General features: G+C 39.5%; 1 protein-coding gene across 3 annotated transcripts in view; it reads right to left on the minus strand.

The window, feature by feature from the left end:
- The window catches only part of CLYBL (citrate lyase beta like), a 212,892-nt gene that overhangs the window by 97,110 nt on the left and 97,877 nt on the right, over nt 1-17,905 (minus strand). For all 3 annotated transcript variants that reach the window (XM_014568175.2, XM_032496726.1, XM_032496727.1), the window contains exon 2: nt 6,270-6,456. In XM_014568175.2, coding sequence (XP_014423661.1) covers nt 6,270-6,456 — 187 coding nt within the window. The remainder of the gene's footprint in view (nt 1-6,269; nt 6,457-17,905) is intronic.

Consider the following 17,905-nt stretch of genomic DNA (forward strand, 5'->3'; position numbering starts at 1 on the left):
CATAAAACAAAGATTTAAAGGATGGGTACTTTACTTTTGGCAATATGGCAGACCACATTCTCTGAAGGGCCATCAACTATAAGACGGATACATTTCAACAAAAGTACTTTTTAATGCATTACTGGGCTCATAAGAATGTAAGGGAATCTTCCACAGGTCAATGTAAAGCAACAGCAACAAAAAATGAGTTGCGTTCTGATTTATGAGTGAGAAAAATAAGAAAGCTAGAAACCAAATACCTATAACAGAACTGGTATTAGGATACTAGCCTGAGACCACAGCGAAGTTGAGGAGAATAAACCAAGACTCCAGATTAGGAATGCCCCTGACTCCCAGCAGAAGCAAATACGAATTCTCTTTAGAAGAAAATCTTCCTACTCTACGCCCTTGGGATCCCCAAGAAATAATTCCAATTAATATGGGTTCATACCATGAGTTTGAGTCATTGAACAACAAGCAATTTAGATGCAAAAATACTAAAATTAACAGATTCAGAATGTCCTAAGCAGTTACGAAAAATAATCAAATAGAATTTCTAGATATGAAAAATGTAATCATTAGAATTAAAAACTCAGAGGATGGATTAAATAGATTAGACACAACTGAAGAGAGAATTTAAAAAGTGTTGATTAGTTACGAAGAACTAACCCAGGATGTGGCACAGAGAGACAAAGAGATGGAAAATATGAAAAGATAGTAAGAGACAAGGAGGATACAACGAAAACTTCCTAATACGTCTACTTGGCATCTCTGAAGGAAAGACTAGAAATAATGCACTAGAAGTGATATTTGAAGGCTAATAGTAGAAATTTTATAGAACTGATAAAAGACATGAATACACAAATACATGAAAAACAACTTACACCAAACAAAAGGAAAGAAGGGGAGAAAGGAGGGGAGGAGGCACACATCAATGCCTAGGTGGTATTTTAGTAAAACTTCAGTACACCAAAGACAAAAAGATCTTAAGAATAGCCAAAGAAGAAAAGGCAAGTCACCTTGTTTTTAGACTAACAGTGGAGTTCTCAATAGCACTAATAGCAATCAGAAGGCAATGAAATAATATCTCCAAAGTTCTGATAGCAAATAAGTATCAATCTAGATTTGTCTACCCAGCCAAACAATGAAGACATTTCAAATAAACAGAAACTATGAGTTTTCTATCAACAAACCTTTACTATAGGGAAATTCTGAAGGAAGAACATCAGCAAAAAGAGAAGACATCCCAGAAAGTCTGAGATGCAAGAAGGATAAATGACCAGTGGGAGTGAAAAAATATGTAGGTTAATCTAAATAAATACTATGTATATAAAATAATGATAGTAACAATATAAGATTCATGGGGTTAAAAAGATATAATTTGTGCTGAAATATGGGGCAAAAATAACATAAATTGCAAGGAAGATGATTGGATTTAAAGCTTTCTAAAATTCTTGTTTTGTCCAGGAAGAAGTACAGGTTAGTTTTAGGCTTTGTTAGGTACACTTGGTAAAACTTCAGAAGTAATCAATAAAAATTAGAAATACAGTCATAACTTCTAAACTAAGAAAGGAAAAAATGGACTAAGAAAATAAATTTTTTAAAAATCAATTAATTTTTAAAAGGCAAGAAAAATGAGAAAAAGACACATAAAATGGGTGAGGAAAATAGGACAAAATATAATGGTATATTTAAATCTAAATTTATCAGTAACTATATTAAAAGTGGGTGGATTAATGTTCCAGTTAAAAGACACAGAATGTCCACAGGAATATAAAAATTTTTTAAAAATTTTAATAGTACGAGATATAAGTATATGGAAAAGTTGAAAGCAAAAGGCTGAAAACAATACACTGGGCAAATACTAACCAAAAGAAAGTTAGCATATTCATATTAGACCACATAACTTTAAAGCAAAAAGCATTATAGGGGATAAAGAGGATCAGTGCATAATAATAAGTGATTCAATATACCAGGAGGATATAATAATTCTAAATTTGTATACACCTAGTAACACAGGCTCAAACTGTCAGCAGCGAAAATTGATAGAACTACAGGGAGAAATTGGCAAATCTAAAACTTGTTAAGTTCTTCCTACTCAAACTGCGGTGGGTGGACCAACTCTTAACCCACAAACTCTCACCATGACCATGCCATTAGGAGGTTAGTACAAAGTGGGGAACATGAGTTTAGAAACTTCTATAGCACTTGACATTGCTGCAACACCCAAGCAGTGTTTAATTTTTAGAGCAATTCATTTTGTATTTTATACAAGTATTGGTCCACAACAGTTTTGAAAAAATTTTTTTAAAATGGAACAAAGTAACAACAGTAAGTAAAAATAACCAAGCTCGTCTTCACCATAGAGAGTTTGAGAAGCACTCTTTTGTATCTCACGGATCAAGCAAGAGATCAAAATGGAAATTAAAAAATCCTTAGAACCAAATGATAATAAAAAGTATGTGTTCTTGTAGACTTATCTTGTTAGATTACAATTTACTTTTTTTACCTGTCTAACCACCAGCCTTTGACTCCTCTGGTTGGGAACCATGTAACCATCCTTGTTCCCCTTCTGCTTATCACAGTGTCTGGCTGAGCAGGTACCCAATATTTAGTCAAATAGTATTTACATTTACATATTTAAACTTAAACACTAAATACATTTAAATATTTACTCAACTGAAGTAGCAGCCCTGGAACATGCCTCTACCTATTCCACTCCTACCTTCTTGGCCTCACCCAGTGTCCTGGAGACTCACCAGAAATCTGTGCACTACTTGGCTTCTTTTCGCTGTGTCCCAGCAGGCAGTGGCTTAGACAGCCCTGCACCTCCTCATGCATTTTAACAGTGAAAAGGAGAAGATAAGACGGGAGTGGAAAAGGTCTTTTCATCATCCATGCTTGGGAAGGTGAGCTACTAGTGCCATCCTTGACATGAAGGAGCTACTTAAACACAAATTGGATTAACAGGACAGGATTAGAGCCTGCTGGAAGGCATTACATACTTACAAACTGCTCTGTGGAAGCGCCTCTTGTTTTCATTACAGGCCTATACTCTACAGAATCACTCAAATGAAATATGGAATTAGTTAATTACTAAAAAAAAGAAATAAAATGAAATGAGATATAAAGTGAAGTGACTAAGTTTTAATAATACCAAGGAAGTTGAATTAGGCACTAATAGTTCAGTTTAGCAAAACTATAACTATGTCATCTGAAACAAGTTTTAATATGGTAAGAAATAAAATCACTAAAATGGTCTCTATCCCCTCCCATCAAGAGGAATAATATTCAAACAAGAAATATGATTAAAAGTTGACTTCAAGAAAGAAAAAGAGAGTATGAGCTATGTGAGAAGTTTCAGAATTATCTGAATATTTCAAATGAACTAAAGTCCCTAGTTTAAATATATTAAAATCCCAAGGCACTGAAAGAATTTGTAGATGTGAACACGGAACTCCTGTTGGTAATCTTTGAGAAACCATGGAGTATACAAAGGTGACAAAAAACAAAAAGAAGCCAAGGAAGGGGGAAAAGGTGAATTATGGACTACGCCAACAGGTAAGGCTGATTCCTGGGAAAAATTCTAGGAGATTCAAACTGTGGTTCTGTCATTTGATGGCACTGTGACCTTAGATGTATTTCAAAACTTTGCTGTAAGGAGGAAATGAGATAATTAAAGCAGTTACTATAGCACCTCTTACAAAGAAAACTCTCAGTAAATGGTAGCTACTCAGTAAACGGTACCATTTTTGTATCTCCAGCACTTCAAAGCAAAGGTGGTAACAACTAGACAGAGTGCTATCAGTAGACAGGGGTTCTTCAAAATCCAGTCTCATCTACTTAACCTCATTTTTTCTGGCGAGGTAGAGATGGGGGAGAGAGAAGCTACTGCTAGAGATGTAGATCAGGAAGGTATCCTCTTTTTGAAATGGCATTAGATAAAAATCTGTTACACTATCCTTGTAAAAAGACTTGGGTTTTAGGAGAGCTGGGTGACTGAATAATCATATTCACAGAATTGACTCATGAACTTGACCTCTCCATGCTTCAGTTTCCTTATCTGTAGGAGTATAATAATAGTAATTCACTGGGCTGTTATACAAATTATAGTCCTCAGAACAGTGCCTGGCATTTAGTCACCACTACATAATGTTTGTTAAATAAACTTGAACAGAAGTTTCTAGTGGCATGCTTGTGCAGCACTTGGCTCCAACCTCTTCAGAAACTTGTTAAATTTGCATACAGTGTGCTGGTCAAATTCTCAGTTGGTATAAATTGGATGATGAAATCAAAATCCAAAAGGACCCTGACAGGCTAGGGCTATGATATGAAAAATACAAGATAAAACTAAGTCCTGGGTAGAAATTTTAAGGGAAAAAATTGTTTTACAAGTACTAGCCTGGCTTGCCAGAATTCTCTTTGAATAAGGAAGAGAAATTTAGTTGACTGCAAGTTCAGCATGCATAAAACAGTATGCCTGGCAATTAATTCAAATTTTAGCTGCATTAAGAGAACTGGAATGTCCTGACTATCTGGACAAGGGCACTGTCTGGACAGAGATGCCAAGATGGCGGGCACAACCTGCCATCATAAATTCTTTTCTCCCTTTCCCCTCGTTAGGTTCTCCCTAAGTAGTGGCTCTGGGTATAAGGATGGGCTTCAGAACACAGATACACGGTAAGGAAACATGAGGTAGGAATGGACCATGTTTCCAACTCATCTGGGTAGCAGGAAATATCCTCAGGTGGGTATGGGAAGATGGCCTCAAGATTTGTAAAGAAATATAATTAGAAGTTTATCAGGGCATGTAATGGCTCACTGTGCTACACGCTAAAATAAATTCCCCTCTAATCATGATTACTACAGGATTTATCTAATCTATTTCCTATAGGAAATCAAGCTACTACCAGGCATCTTATCAAACTTATTCCTCGCAATAATCCCAGTACCTGACAAAAGTAGATTTTGTCACCCCACAGTATAGATAAGAAATTGAAGCAAAGAAGTAAAGTGAATTGCCCAGGGCCACGTAGAGCTGGAATTACAATTCGGTATCTAATCTCAGAGTGCCGTACATGAGTTTTGGAAGGGAGCATACTGGATTCACATAATGTCCTTCAAGAAAAGCCCTATTTACCTTAATCTCTGGGAGAAAGAAGCTTAATTGTATTTAATTTAGTGCATGTCAAAGATGTTGAGTAGACGCTTTAGATTCCACATGTTTATTCTAATCCTTTTCCAAATACTTGTAAAGCCTTGGTTTGACCGTTAGAAAGATGCTGAAAATTAACTTTAAAAAAAAAATTAAGGCAAATATTTGTTTGCTAGAATCTTCAAGGAAAGCAATTAATCAAGAAAGTTGTACAGTTACAACCACACCATTTCAGATCACCTAGGAAAACTATCCAAATAGGTACAAATCCAGACGGCCAGCAGCCCCTGTCCCCTCAGCCCCACAATCCATTCCCAGCCCAACCTCATTGTCTTAGGGACTGGATAGATAAAGGTCGAGTGAAAGCATGTTTTTAACTAAAAAAGTTCCATGCAAACATCAGTTATTGCTATAATGAATTATGTGTTTCACCTAATTATTGAACAAATATGTGTTCACTATAAAAACCTAAAAAGCAAAGTTAAGCAAACCAAAATGAAACAAAAAGCACCCACTATGTCACTACCCAGTAAGAAGCCTTTGTACCTGTTTACCAATTGGGTATTTTCTAAGGCTCATTTCTCTGGTCAGCCCATGAGGAAATCAGCCAAAAGCTGCAACTTTAAGATTCTCTGTGTAGCTTCCCTTTAACTAAGGAGGGAAAAGATTTTAGTGACTCATCCATTAAAGACTATCTTTCCTTTAATTGGCACTTGTCCCCAGAAGAGATAAGGCCACTACTCAATATACCTGGCAGTAAAAAGAAGAAAAAAATTCCTAACTGCACCTTATTCATCTGAAAAATTTACACCACAAGTCTAGGATTCAGTCATTTACTCGAACCAGCAAATATCTCAGCCAAACTGGATTGACTGTCTATCTCTTTATCTACACACACAGTCACATATACTGCAGGTCATGACTTTTTAAACAGATGTTGGTTGGATTCTTCCTGTCTCTTGCAGAAAAGAGACATACACATTCAGAACACATGTGAGGTCTGGTCAATAATATATTAGTAATCAACAAAAGGTGAATATGGTATATTCTTTCCAAATAGCGAGCAATGCTACCAGGAGAGCACAAAAGTCAATTCCTTTTTTTTCCCCCATTATAAGGAAAAATCTGTCATTACCTTTTTGTTCACAGCCACGCCATCCTCACAGTCGAGCACCGCACAGTCTACATTCAGGGCGGGAATCTTCCTTATTTTCTTTTCATCATTTCCAGGCACATAGAGCACTGCCCTCCGGGGAGTGTACTTGTGACTGGGTGAGGAACTATGTCCAAGCCTGGACACATCAGCTGCCAGAGAGGCTTTCCTATAGGAGACATGATTACAGTTAGTCCAAAATAGAATTTATTTACAAATTTTTGAAACTAGCCCTGTCCTTAATAGATGAAGCTGTATGTCATGAAAACCTCAGTTAAGGAAAGGTTAAAGCCCCAGCACACAGGTAACACCCTTGTGTTTTACTCCCCCAGGGTAAACAGCATCATCCTTTCAAAAATATGCCAGCTGCACTCTTCTTGAAAGCTCTCAACATTTGGTGGTTATCCTAAGTTAATGCTATCAAATACTTCACATGGTTATAACATTTTGCCATGATTAGTGTTCCTTGGGACAATATATCTAAAGAAACATCAGTATCTCTTTGGTGGCCTCCCAGTTGTGTATGGGTCCCCTCATTCTTTTTTGCAACCAACCCTAATAAAATCTAAAACTTGAGTCTGGGTCTTATTTTTTCCACAACAGAAACATTGTGCTCTGTGAGGTATGGTGAGATACAGATGGATTTTAAAAGTGTACATGCCTTCCAAGACACCTTATTTAATATAAAATATATTATGGCCAGATAATTGAAGAATGTCTGAAGTATCTGTCATTGTTTTGTATTGATTGAAAATACGTCATTTATCTAAAAAGGGGGAGAAACTATAATGCTGTAACAGCAACAATCTCATTTTATTTATTCACACTGGATACCAGAATTTGCAATATATACATTTCCTTTAAAATGGTAAAAAAAAAAAAAATGCAATTAAAAGAGAGAAAATTTTTATTTAAATGCTTGTGGCAAAATCACTTTTCTGGAGTATTTGTTGTAACTGAATATGTAAAAGCCAGAGAACTTCATTTCATGAAAATTGAGATTTCCTCTATGTGAGAGAGCTTCTGATCACCAATTTGGATCCAGCCACTGTGGTCTCTGAGCCACACCACCTGAATCTCAAAGGCTGGGCCACTCAGACACAGCTGGCACGTCACTGACAGCGAGACAAGTCATACCACAGTCACATGCTAAGCACTAGAGCAGATCATCCCCAGGATGTTTCTATGATGTGTAATTTTTAAAACAGATGATGATTTAAAAAAAAAAATGTGCTACTGTTGAAGATGTTTCTGGTTTCCCAGATTAAACTCTCCTGTAATTATTAAAATGTTGTTTTCCTCATATCATCCACTGCTCAAAAATTGTCAATAGCTCCCCATTACCTGCAGGATTAAACTCAGTCTCAGCTGATATTCCTTTTCTCAACTGATATCCCACTATTCCCAAGTTAAAACTATTCACCCTAGGAAAACTGGATTATGACCGTCTCCACAATATGCCCTATTGTTTACACTGTATCTTTGCTTCTCCTGTGCTTCTGATGGAAAAGTATTTCCTCTCAGTTTATTTGAAACTTAATGGATCTTTCAAGCTCAGTTCCAGGCCCACCTGAGCACCAAGCTTTTTTTGACCATTCATTTGTAAACTTTCTTATCCTTAAACATAGCAGTTATCACTCATAACCAAACCAGAACCAGCAAAGGATTGGCTCTGCCATCATGGCTAACATTAATCAGGGGCACAGGCTTTCTGGAAAGTCAGTGGATGTCACAAATCAAGAGACTTAAAAAAGGTGCCTGCTTTTTGACTCAGTAATTTCAAGTAACTTGACCAAATTCCTTTTAAGAACCGCTATAGACTAAAATGTTTGTGTCCCCTCCAATTCGTATGTCGAACCATGATCTTCAGTATGATGGTCTTTGGAGGTGGGTCATTCGGGAGGTGATTAAGTCATGAAGGCAGAATCCATGGGATTACTGCCCTTATATAAGAGACACCAGAGAGTTCCCTAGCCCTTTCTGCCGTGTGAGGACATAGTGGAAAGACTGATATCTATGAACCAGATTCTCTTCAGACACTGCACCTGTCGGGGCATTGATCTCAGATTTCCCAGCCTCCAGAACCATGAGAAATAAATTTCTGTTGTTGATAAACCACCCATCTATGGTATTCTGTTATAGCTGCCCAAGAGGATTAAGACAGGACTCTATCTTAAGAAAATGATCAGAAATAAAACTAGATATATATAATATTAAGAATTGAAAACAATCTTTAGGTCAACAATAGGATGAATTATGGTACCTACAGTCAATGGAATATTATGCCTTCATTAAAAACTGTGTTTATAAAATATTTAATGTTATATGAAGACTGTTCTTTTTGAAAAGAGGATATAACATTATATATGCAATAACATACCAGCTTTCTAAAAAATGCAAAGAAAAATACCTGAAAAGAAATACATCAAAGTGTTATTAGGGAAGCCCCTGAACTGTAGAATTTGAGATTAAGATTTTTCTGCTTCTGCACACTTCTTTCCTATTTTGCACATTTATCAGAAAGAGCATCACTCTTTAAAAAAATCCTTTTATAACTGGCTTAAAACAAACCAATTAAATCATTTAAACGATCTCAAATGGCAGCACACTATAGTGGGTAAGAACCACCTATATGAAATTGCTGATATTTGACCATTTTGACCCATAAAAATGCTAGTTTTATGTGGTTCAAAGCAATATTGTGAATGGCACTCAGAAGATCACAAGCTCGCTGAGGGAGAGGTGGCCCTATGTCTCCCCCACGTTGCTTAGCACAGGGGCTTGCAAGTGTGAGGTGTGCAATTCCTGCTACCCTGTCACCCAACCAAAGCCAGTTCTCCGGAAGTGAGTGTGTAGGACTGATCTACAACCCATACTGTCCATATTTTTTTTGGGCAAGAGTCAAATTTTAGTGGTGATTACAGGTAGGAGGTCATTTTTATTCCCTCTCTCCTTTGCCACTGTGGAAGCTTTAACCCAACACGTGGCCTGTTGCTTCTTTTATGTTTATCTCCTCTTTTCTGTAAATACAGTTGACGTCCTAGTTTAGGGCTCGTTCACCTTTACCCAGATGACTGTGGAAGCCTCTTATTCTCACTGCCTCCACTTTGTTCTTTCGTTCGTACAATCAGTGAGCACTCAGGACGCACCCACTGGGTGACCTGCACCGGGCCTCCACCAGCACAGCTGGCAGGCCCCTCTGTGCAAATTAGAAAAAGGTGCCCCGTCAAGCCTGCCAGCAGGTGGAAGGGCAAAGAGGCACCTCTTGCTCCTGAAGCAGCAGCTTTGATGACTGGAGACCAGCTGAAGCTCAGCCCCACGTGTGGCCTCGGCAGGCGCCCCGACCAGGACACACCCTGCACAACCGCGTGCAGTGGCCCTGACCCGCACTGTGCTGAGCACTGTAGGGAGGCGACACAAAAGGAACGGGGCATGCCAAGAAGGCCCGGGGGGATCACCCAGAGGATGGCCTGCTAGCAGCTCAGGAAGGCTAAAGTCCTGTACAGAATGAAGCTTCAAGGAGAAAGATCAAAGGCAGCAAAAGTGATTGGAATAATAAGAAGAAAGTGTAGAGGGGGTCTGGCCTTCGGGTTCCGTTGCAGACTCTGAGGTCCCGGAGGGGGCTGTCGCTGGGCAGGTGGCAGAAGCCTGTCGTGGCTCCCCAAGCCTCCCTCTTCCCACAGTGCTGGTGTGTGTCCTCTCCTTCCCCCATCTCCGGCTGTTTCAAAATCTGTTCCCTACTTGAGTTGTGTTCAGCACTGACTACTGCATATGAATACAACTGCAGTAGGTGCAAGATCTAACTTATTTCATTTTATCTTACATATTTGGAGTTAAGGCCTCTTGACAGTCAACATGTAAATATATTCAAACAATATGCAAAATAGGGGCTTAAGATGAGTTAAAAAAATCTGGTAGCCTCATGGTGAGTGAGTTCTCTCTACAGAGGGACTTTTTTTAAGATAAGACATCCTGGAGTGGTTCTGATGGGAGGTGGGGGCGGGGGGGGGGTCCCCATCCTGGCCTTGTTTTGGTAATCTCCCTTTCCTCCTCCGCCTGATGCCATTCATTAACCATTTATATCACAGCAGGCATAGCTAGTTTTTACTGCTGCCAGCGTTCTCCACCCAGAACTCAATATAACTATCACCAGGGAGCTTTGAAAAATTGTCAAATTCTGAACCCCACCCAGTGCAATCTACCATCATACATGGGCGCTTGTTAGAAATGTAGAGTCCGGGGACCCCAGCCCAGTCCCACTGAATCAGAAGCTGCATATTAACAAACCCCCAGGGCATGTTTATCTCATGGACGGCTGAGAACGCTGTTCTAGGCTGACTCAAACTTGGAGGCATAGTGGAATCACCTGGGGAGCTTTAAAGTCGGCTCAGCTACAGAAAGTTTGGTCATTGGTCTGGGGTAAGGCCTCGGCTCTGGGACTCCTAAAAGCCTCCTGGTTGACGCAGATGTGTAGCCAAGTTGAAGGACCACTGGACTAGATGATCTCAATGTGTAGCCACTGCCCTAATGCAGGAAATTTTGCTCCAACAAAAAATTTCTCTTAAGTGAGTCATATACATCATTATACACAAGTAGATGCTGTGAAAGTAATAAGGTCATAACTGAAAATGCAGCAAACTTGGAAAAAAAACCTCATGTTTAAAGAAAAACCATTCTGACAAAATTGACAAACTGCTAACAATATTTGAAATAGCAGCAATAATCAACTAATCTAACGTCCATTTGAGGATCTACAATTTGGCATGTAACTTCTTTTTTTAAAGCATTCTTGCAAGTTTTTATTTATTCATTATAGAGGGTTTTTTAAATTGAAGTATGGTTGATTTACAGTGTTGTATTAGTTTCTGGTGCACAGCATAGTGATTCAGTTATACATATATATATTCTTTTTTCATATTCTTTTCCATTATAGGTTATTACAAACTATTGAATATAGTTATCTGCTATATAGTATGACCTAGTTGTTTATCTATTTTGTATATACAGTTTCTATCTGCCAATCCCAAACTCCTAATTTATCCCCCTCTTCCCTTTCGCCTTTGGTAGCCATCAGTTTGTTTTCTACGTCTGTGAGTCTGTTGGTGTGTAACTTCAAACCCAAGTTAGCGGTTTCTTTACTTAGCTGACAGCTGCTAGTACAGAGGTCTCTACTTTGGCTGCACACTACAATCACCTGGGGAACTTAGAAAAAGAAAAAACCCCAGGCCACACTCCAACCCAATTAAATCCGAGCCTTGCTGTGAGTCCCAGGCATCAATGTTTCTTTAAAGCTTCCAGGGAGACTCCAAGGTGCAGCCAAGGATGAGAACCTCTGCACCAGGGTCTGCAAGTACCACTAAAGCGTCGTATTGATCCTAGCAAGGATCTGGGGTTGTCGGACTTTAAAAGTTGCCAGCGTGTAATCCTACCATATTTAGGCAGGGGAGTTTCGTACCAATTACGCAACTTCCCACTAATCAAGTGACTGGGAACGATAACGTTGAGAGGAGTGGCAGTTCTCCTTGCTTGGAAACCATGATGCTCTACATTCCCACCCACTGAATCAGTAGCTGTCCCTTCAGGCTTTGAGTGGTAGGGGGTGAACACCAAGAAGTCCCTGCTGAGCTTGGAGTTCAAACTAGATTCTAAGATCAAGTCCATAGTGAACAGAAGTAAGTATGCTAATTTCCAACAGCTTAGGTCCAAACATTGAGCTCCCAGGAGACAGGGTGAGCAAGGACAGGGGACATGAAATAAAGAAGTCCTTGACGGCAGCAGGGACAAAGCCCTTCAGACGCTGAGAGAAGCTTGGTGGGGCAGAGCACAAGTGAGGAAACTGGGGAAGATTCTGCCTGGCCCCCTCCTCTTCAGGAACTGACTTCTGCAGTGAGGGATACAGCTCACAGCTTGGGAAGATGAAACATTCTGGAGATGGATGGTGGTGATGGTTACATAACAAAGGGAATACACTGAATGCTACTGAATTGTATGCTTACAAGTGGTTAAAATGATAAATTTTATGTGTATTTTATCACAATAAAAAAATAACATTTGACCAGCAGAGGTGTAAAGTGATAGAACTTTTCATCTTCCCAAACCATGAGCCCATTAAACAATCTCCCATTCCCTCTCCTCCCAGCCCCTGGAAACCACTATTCTACTTTCCATCTCCATGAATTTGACAGCTCTAGGTACCTCATGTAAGTGAAATCATACAGTATTTGTCCTTTTTTTAGTGGCTTATATCACATAGCATAATGTCTAAAAGATTCATCCATGTTGTAGTGTATGTCAGAAATGCCTTCCTTTTTAAGGTTGAGTAATACTCCACTGTATGCATACACCACATTTTGTTTATCTATTCATAAATAAATGGATGGACACTTGGGTTATTTCCACCTTTTGACTGTCGTGAATAACGCTGCTATAAACAAATATCTCTTCAAGACCCTGCTTTCAATTCTTTTGGGTATATCCCCAGAAGTGGAATTGCTGGTAATTCTATATTTAATTTTCCGAGGAAACACCATACTGCTTTTCATAGTGGCTGTATCACTTTCCATTTCCACTTAAACATTATTTTAAAATATTTTATGCTGTATTCAAGTCCAGTTACCACTACAGGGGTGTTTCTGAACCAGAAAAAAAGAATCATCTTTTGTGTGCCTGTGTCTTTTAGAAACTGCCTCCACAAAGTCTGATACATTTTGGTAAATTCCCATTTGTTCATAAACATAAGAAATAATCAGAAAACAAATAAAGCATCATTTTGAAATAATACATCAGTGAATTTCCATCTAGGATACCACACAGAAATGATATGACTCTTTAAGTTCTTTTGACCCTAAGAGCTGATAAAGGTTGAAAATAAAAGTTTCTTACAGAAAAGCATGCACAAATCCTAATTCTTAAAGGATTCCTCTACTTGGGGCTGTATCTTCGATCCTTTGAGGAGGTCGGAGGAGCATAACTACGCTCTGTCACTGCCTACTCTATATACTGCGATTATATATACTGGGGAAAATTGAGTTTTATGTCGTGAGGCTCATGGTCTGACCTTATATGACAATTCTGATGCTCATGGGAGTATCTGTGGGACTAGAGTGAAGGTAAGAGCCCACTCGTTGACCCTTTCCTACCCCACCAAACGAAAGTAAAACTCACCTACAAATTTCAGCCACACTTATGACCATTAATAACAAGGTATTTATACCGGCATCTGTAAAAACTGACATGGATGTATGTTCTCACTGCTAAGTTCCCAACTGCCCAGAGAGATTCCACCCTATTTTGAAGAACTCTGCTTTGGTTACTATGGCAACAGGGCAAGGAGAAGTGGGAAGCTTTCCATGGGCACGAGAGCAAAAGAACAGCTATCTGTCCTCCCACTGGCAGAACAGGGCCATTCGTGAGATTAGCATGTGGTGCAAATACAAACAAGTGCGTAGCCTGCTTCAGAAAAGCCAATAAGATGTTTTCAGGGCAAACTCTCTCATGAAGCAATTACATCACACCTGAATCAAGTGCTCCATTTTCTACTGAAAGGAAGAGATAGCCTTTTGTGTCCAAAACAGACACACACAGGACAGCAGTTTGTGGTCCACTGGGGGTTCGCATCTAAGGAAGGACTCGGGGCATAGGATGGGGAGACCCATGGGCTGTGGGTGGGCCTTTCGGCCCTTGTGGGGTGTCATGTATAAGGAGGGATGCTGGTGAGGGACTTCCCTCCTGGTCTGTCCTTGCTATGGAAACCCCAGGAAAAGAGGTGAGTGTCGAATAAGGGACAGATTTAGCAGAAATAGAGAAAAAAGCAGAACCCTTATTTTTGCCCAGTTTGGTAAAATTTGTGTCACCCTGTTTCAATGCATCACTCTTCCTCCTCAGACCAACAGAATTCCAAAGGGCAAAACAAATGACCCCAGTGATGGAAGTCTTTTTTCACACAGTATAAGAAAGCAAACAAATACCTATATAAAAAAACTGAAGTCACTCATTATGCTAAGTGAAATAAGCCAGACACAAAAGGATGAATACTGTGTGATTCCAGTTCTGTGAGATACCTGAAGTAGTCAATTCATAGAGACAGGAAGCAGAATGCTGAGGGGGAAGGGAAAGGAGTTATTGATTAATGGGTAGAATTTCAGTTCAGGAAGATGAAAAGGTTTTGGAGACGGATGGTGGTGACAGTTGCACAGCAATGAGAATGCACTTAAAGACACAGAATGGTACACTTTAAAATGGTAAATTGTGTGTTATGTATATTTTACCACAGTAAAAAAAAATTAAACTTAACAAATCTGCTTCACTTGTCCTCTCTAAGCCATCAGTTCATAAATACAAATGTACACATAAAATTCAGTTTCAATCATGCATTCAACAACACTGAGTCCACCACAAGCTGGTCCCTGCGCCACGGACTGAGCAAATGTGGGCAAGATGCTCTGCGTCCAGCAGACCCTTGCTGGTCACTGAATCCGCTTGCTCAGCCACAGCACTGTAGCTCTCCGGGTAGGTGTACAGGTTGGGTAAGTCCCAGGAACAGGGCAAACCCCATACAACTGGGTGATCATTAATGGGTCCCAAAGAAGAGGGCAACTTTTCTATGGAAACAGAAACATTCATGTTTATGGGTTTATATCCCAAATGGATCAGTCCTTATACATAAATGTGGCAGCGGCGCCACTCCACCCAGTGGCACTTGGGTGCTCGGTAGCCCCTCTTAGGGCAATGCTGTCATTTTTCCAAAAGGCAAATGAAGAAGAGTTCGATCCAAACTAAGCCTGAGTCAGCCCAGTGGACGATAAGGAGGGTGAAGGAGAGGAAGAGAATGAGGAAAAGGAGAGGAGGGAGGAGAAAGGATGGGCCCGGAGGAAAGTAGGGGGAAAAGAAGTGGGAGGGAAGAAGGGCAGAGGTGAGGGCCCAGAGGGAGAGTGGGGGATGGGAGGAGCAAAGAGGAGAGGAGCGGGGCTTTGTTGTGCTGCAAAGCTCCTTGATGCCTGTTGAAGAGCGGATGACAACAGAGCATGTGCCTGTTAGTGGGCATTCACCATAATCCTACTTTCTTGCTCTACTGTTGGTAAGAAGAGGAGGAGCAGAGGTTTTATCTGAACGGAAAACTGGAGGGATTTTTTTCCCCTGGAGTGACACTGAGGTCAAGAGGGAAACCTGCACTCCTTCACTGAACATGTTTAAGAACACAATGCGATTAGCATCTCTTCTGTTTCTGGGCTGCTTCAACCCGGGGCTCCTGGAAACACAAAGAAGTCCAAGGATGTTGTTCATTAATAGTTAACTGTTGATGTCGCTGAGAACTTGGTCCAGGAATGATGCTCAGGACCCTCTACCCGTAGCGATTTGATAGATGGATTTCCCAGTGTTGGGAACTATGAGAGGGAGCACCTACCAAGCACAGACGTGGGCGCTTTTAGTTAATTGCAGTTCAAACCTAAAGGACATGCCAGCCAACTTTCCTTTGCCTCTGCAGAGACGATTTGGGGTTCTGGATCGTGAAACTCAGTGTACGGAATAAAGAGCGTACCTGTTCCACTCCTGGCCAAAGCCGAACATCCAGAGCAGAGCTTTCTGTTTAGACTGTTCCTTGTTGGCATTCCTGCCTAAGAAGATCTGATTCTAAAACGAGTTGCAGAAACGACAATACTTAGTAGTTAATGTATTAAAACAGTCTGTGGAGAGTATAGGAAATATTATTACCATAGGACCACCAGAAAATTTCACAAAAAACATCATTCACAAAACTTCTCCATTTAGAGATTCCATTAGTGCTGGCTTAACCTATCTCAAAAAATAATAAATTTAAAGCTAAGATGATTATTTTCTGGCTTGGGAGTGACTTTAAAGGTTCTTTTTAAAAGTAACTGAGCAAATGTAAAATAGAAAGATCAATTTCTCCTTAACTTTTTTTAAAGGTCACGAAAGAAGACTGTCAACCTGACAGACGTAACCATGGATTCTTTTACAGAGTCCTTCAAAAGCTCAAAGGCTGCTAAATGTGTCAAATTGTGCATCTCCCCCATGACCGAGTTCTTTGATATGAAAGTAATCATGGGAGAATTTTTTTTCTCCATAAAATGGATCTGCAATTTTGAGAAAATAGTTCTCTCCACATCCTAAATTTTTTTTTTTTTGGTAGCTGTCATGAAAATTATCTGGGTTAATGGAATCTCTGTTTTCTTCCTAGATTCTCTCAAAAATTCCTTTCAAGTGCCAATCTCAATTAAATGAGGCCAAAATGTTACATAGCTTTGAATTTTGATATTTTGTTAGCTATAGTCCTTTGATTATCCTGATTTGTAGATTTGGGGGAAAATTTAATATTGCTCTCTCTTGAGTAAATAATTTTTAGGAAAAACACAGTCTGAGTCTAATTGCCAGACCCACACCACACACACGAAAGCTGTGAATACAAGCTGTGATCACAAATCACGTGTGTGTGGCTTTGATTGTGTGGGACCCACAATAAGACTAAGATTGTTTTTTTCCTTCTTAATTATTCAGAGCTAAGTGTGATGAAAATTAAAACTAAACATATGGATGTGATTATGAAGGCTTTTTCTAACATAGTTTTTTTTTTAAAGTATGTTTAATGTGCTACAGGCATTAGTTCCTTTAAATATTTAAGGCAAGACTTCCTAGAACTTCATCTAATTTTAGGGGAGCTGAAGATTTTTTTCTTAATTCAGTGCCACACTTAGCAATGCACCAGTTCAAAGTGCAAAACTGCTTCTTTTCCTTTTATTTTTAGTTCCCCCTAAATCCTCTCTTTTTGAATATGTATTGTTACTTAGTTTCCTGTGGAATGAACTGGTCAAACTCAGAGAGTAACACTTTTATTGTACATACAAAGGAAATTAAATTAAAAACTAAGAGGTGTGAATCCTTTCTACAAGCTGTATGTCCATAATAATCTATGCTATAGCTTATCTGTGACTTGATTCAAGGTTTTCTTTGATAATGGAAAGAGTGATGGAATAGGTTATCCAGAGACCAAGATACCCAATCTTTTGTATTTGTCTTTCGAATGCATTAACTAATTTTAAAAGCTAATTTAATATTATATTCTATCTAGAGTAACACTAATATTTGTCTTCCTTTGGAATGTACAAATGATATACTAAGAGTAGGTGGCTCAGAAGTCTGTTGTGTGACAAGGACAGACCACTCGAGATCAAAAATTTGTTACAGGTTATCATGGCATCATATGGACAATCTCCAAAAGGTTCTTCCTCTGACTCTGGTTTCAGAAATGCAAGCAGGGGACAGAGGAACTCAAAGCTGCAAGTTAGGAGGCTGGAAATATCCACTCTTAAATAGACTGACGTTGGAGTTCAGCTTCTGCCTGCATGGCACACTTCCCAAGTGCTCTCTGGCACCCTGGTTCCATTATTCCATCTCACGTCTCCTTTCTTTCCATTCCCATTTATGCCTCCCAAATCTCTCGCTGACTCCACATTTAGCTGAGCTCACATTTCTTTGCTAATCCCAGACTCCTTGATGCATCTCCAGGGGGAATTCAATTGCCATCCATCTCTCTAAATCGGTCCTTACCCCGATGGTCACTTCTGTCCCTCCTAGTTCTGCTCACTTAGCTAGGGTTACGC

This window comes from Camelus ferus, chromosome 14 (assembly GCF_009834535.1).
Source record: "Camelus ferus isolate YT-003-E chromosome 14, BCGSAC_Cfer_1.0, whole genome shotgun sequence".
In the NCBI taxonomy this organism is placed as follows: Eukaryota; Metazoa; Chordata; class Mammalia; order Artiodactyla; family Camelidae; genus Camelus; species Camelus ferus.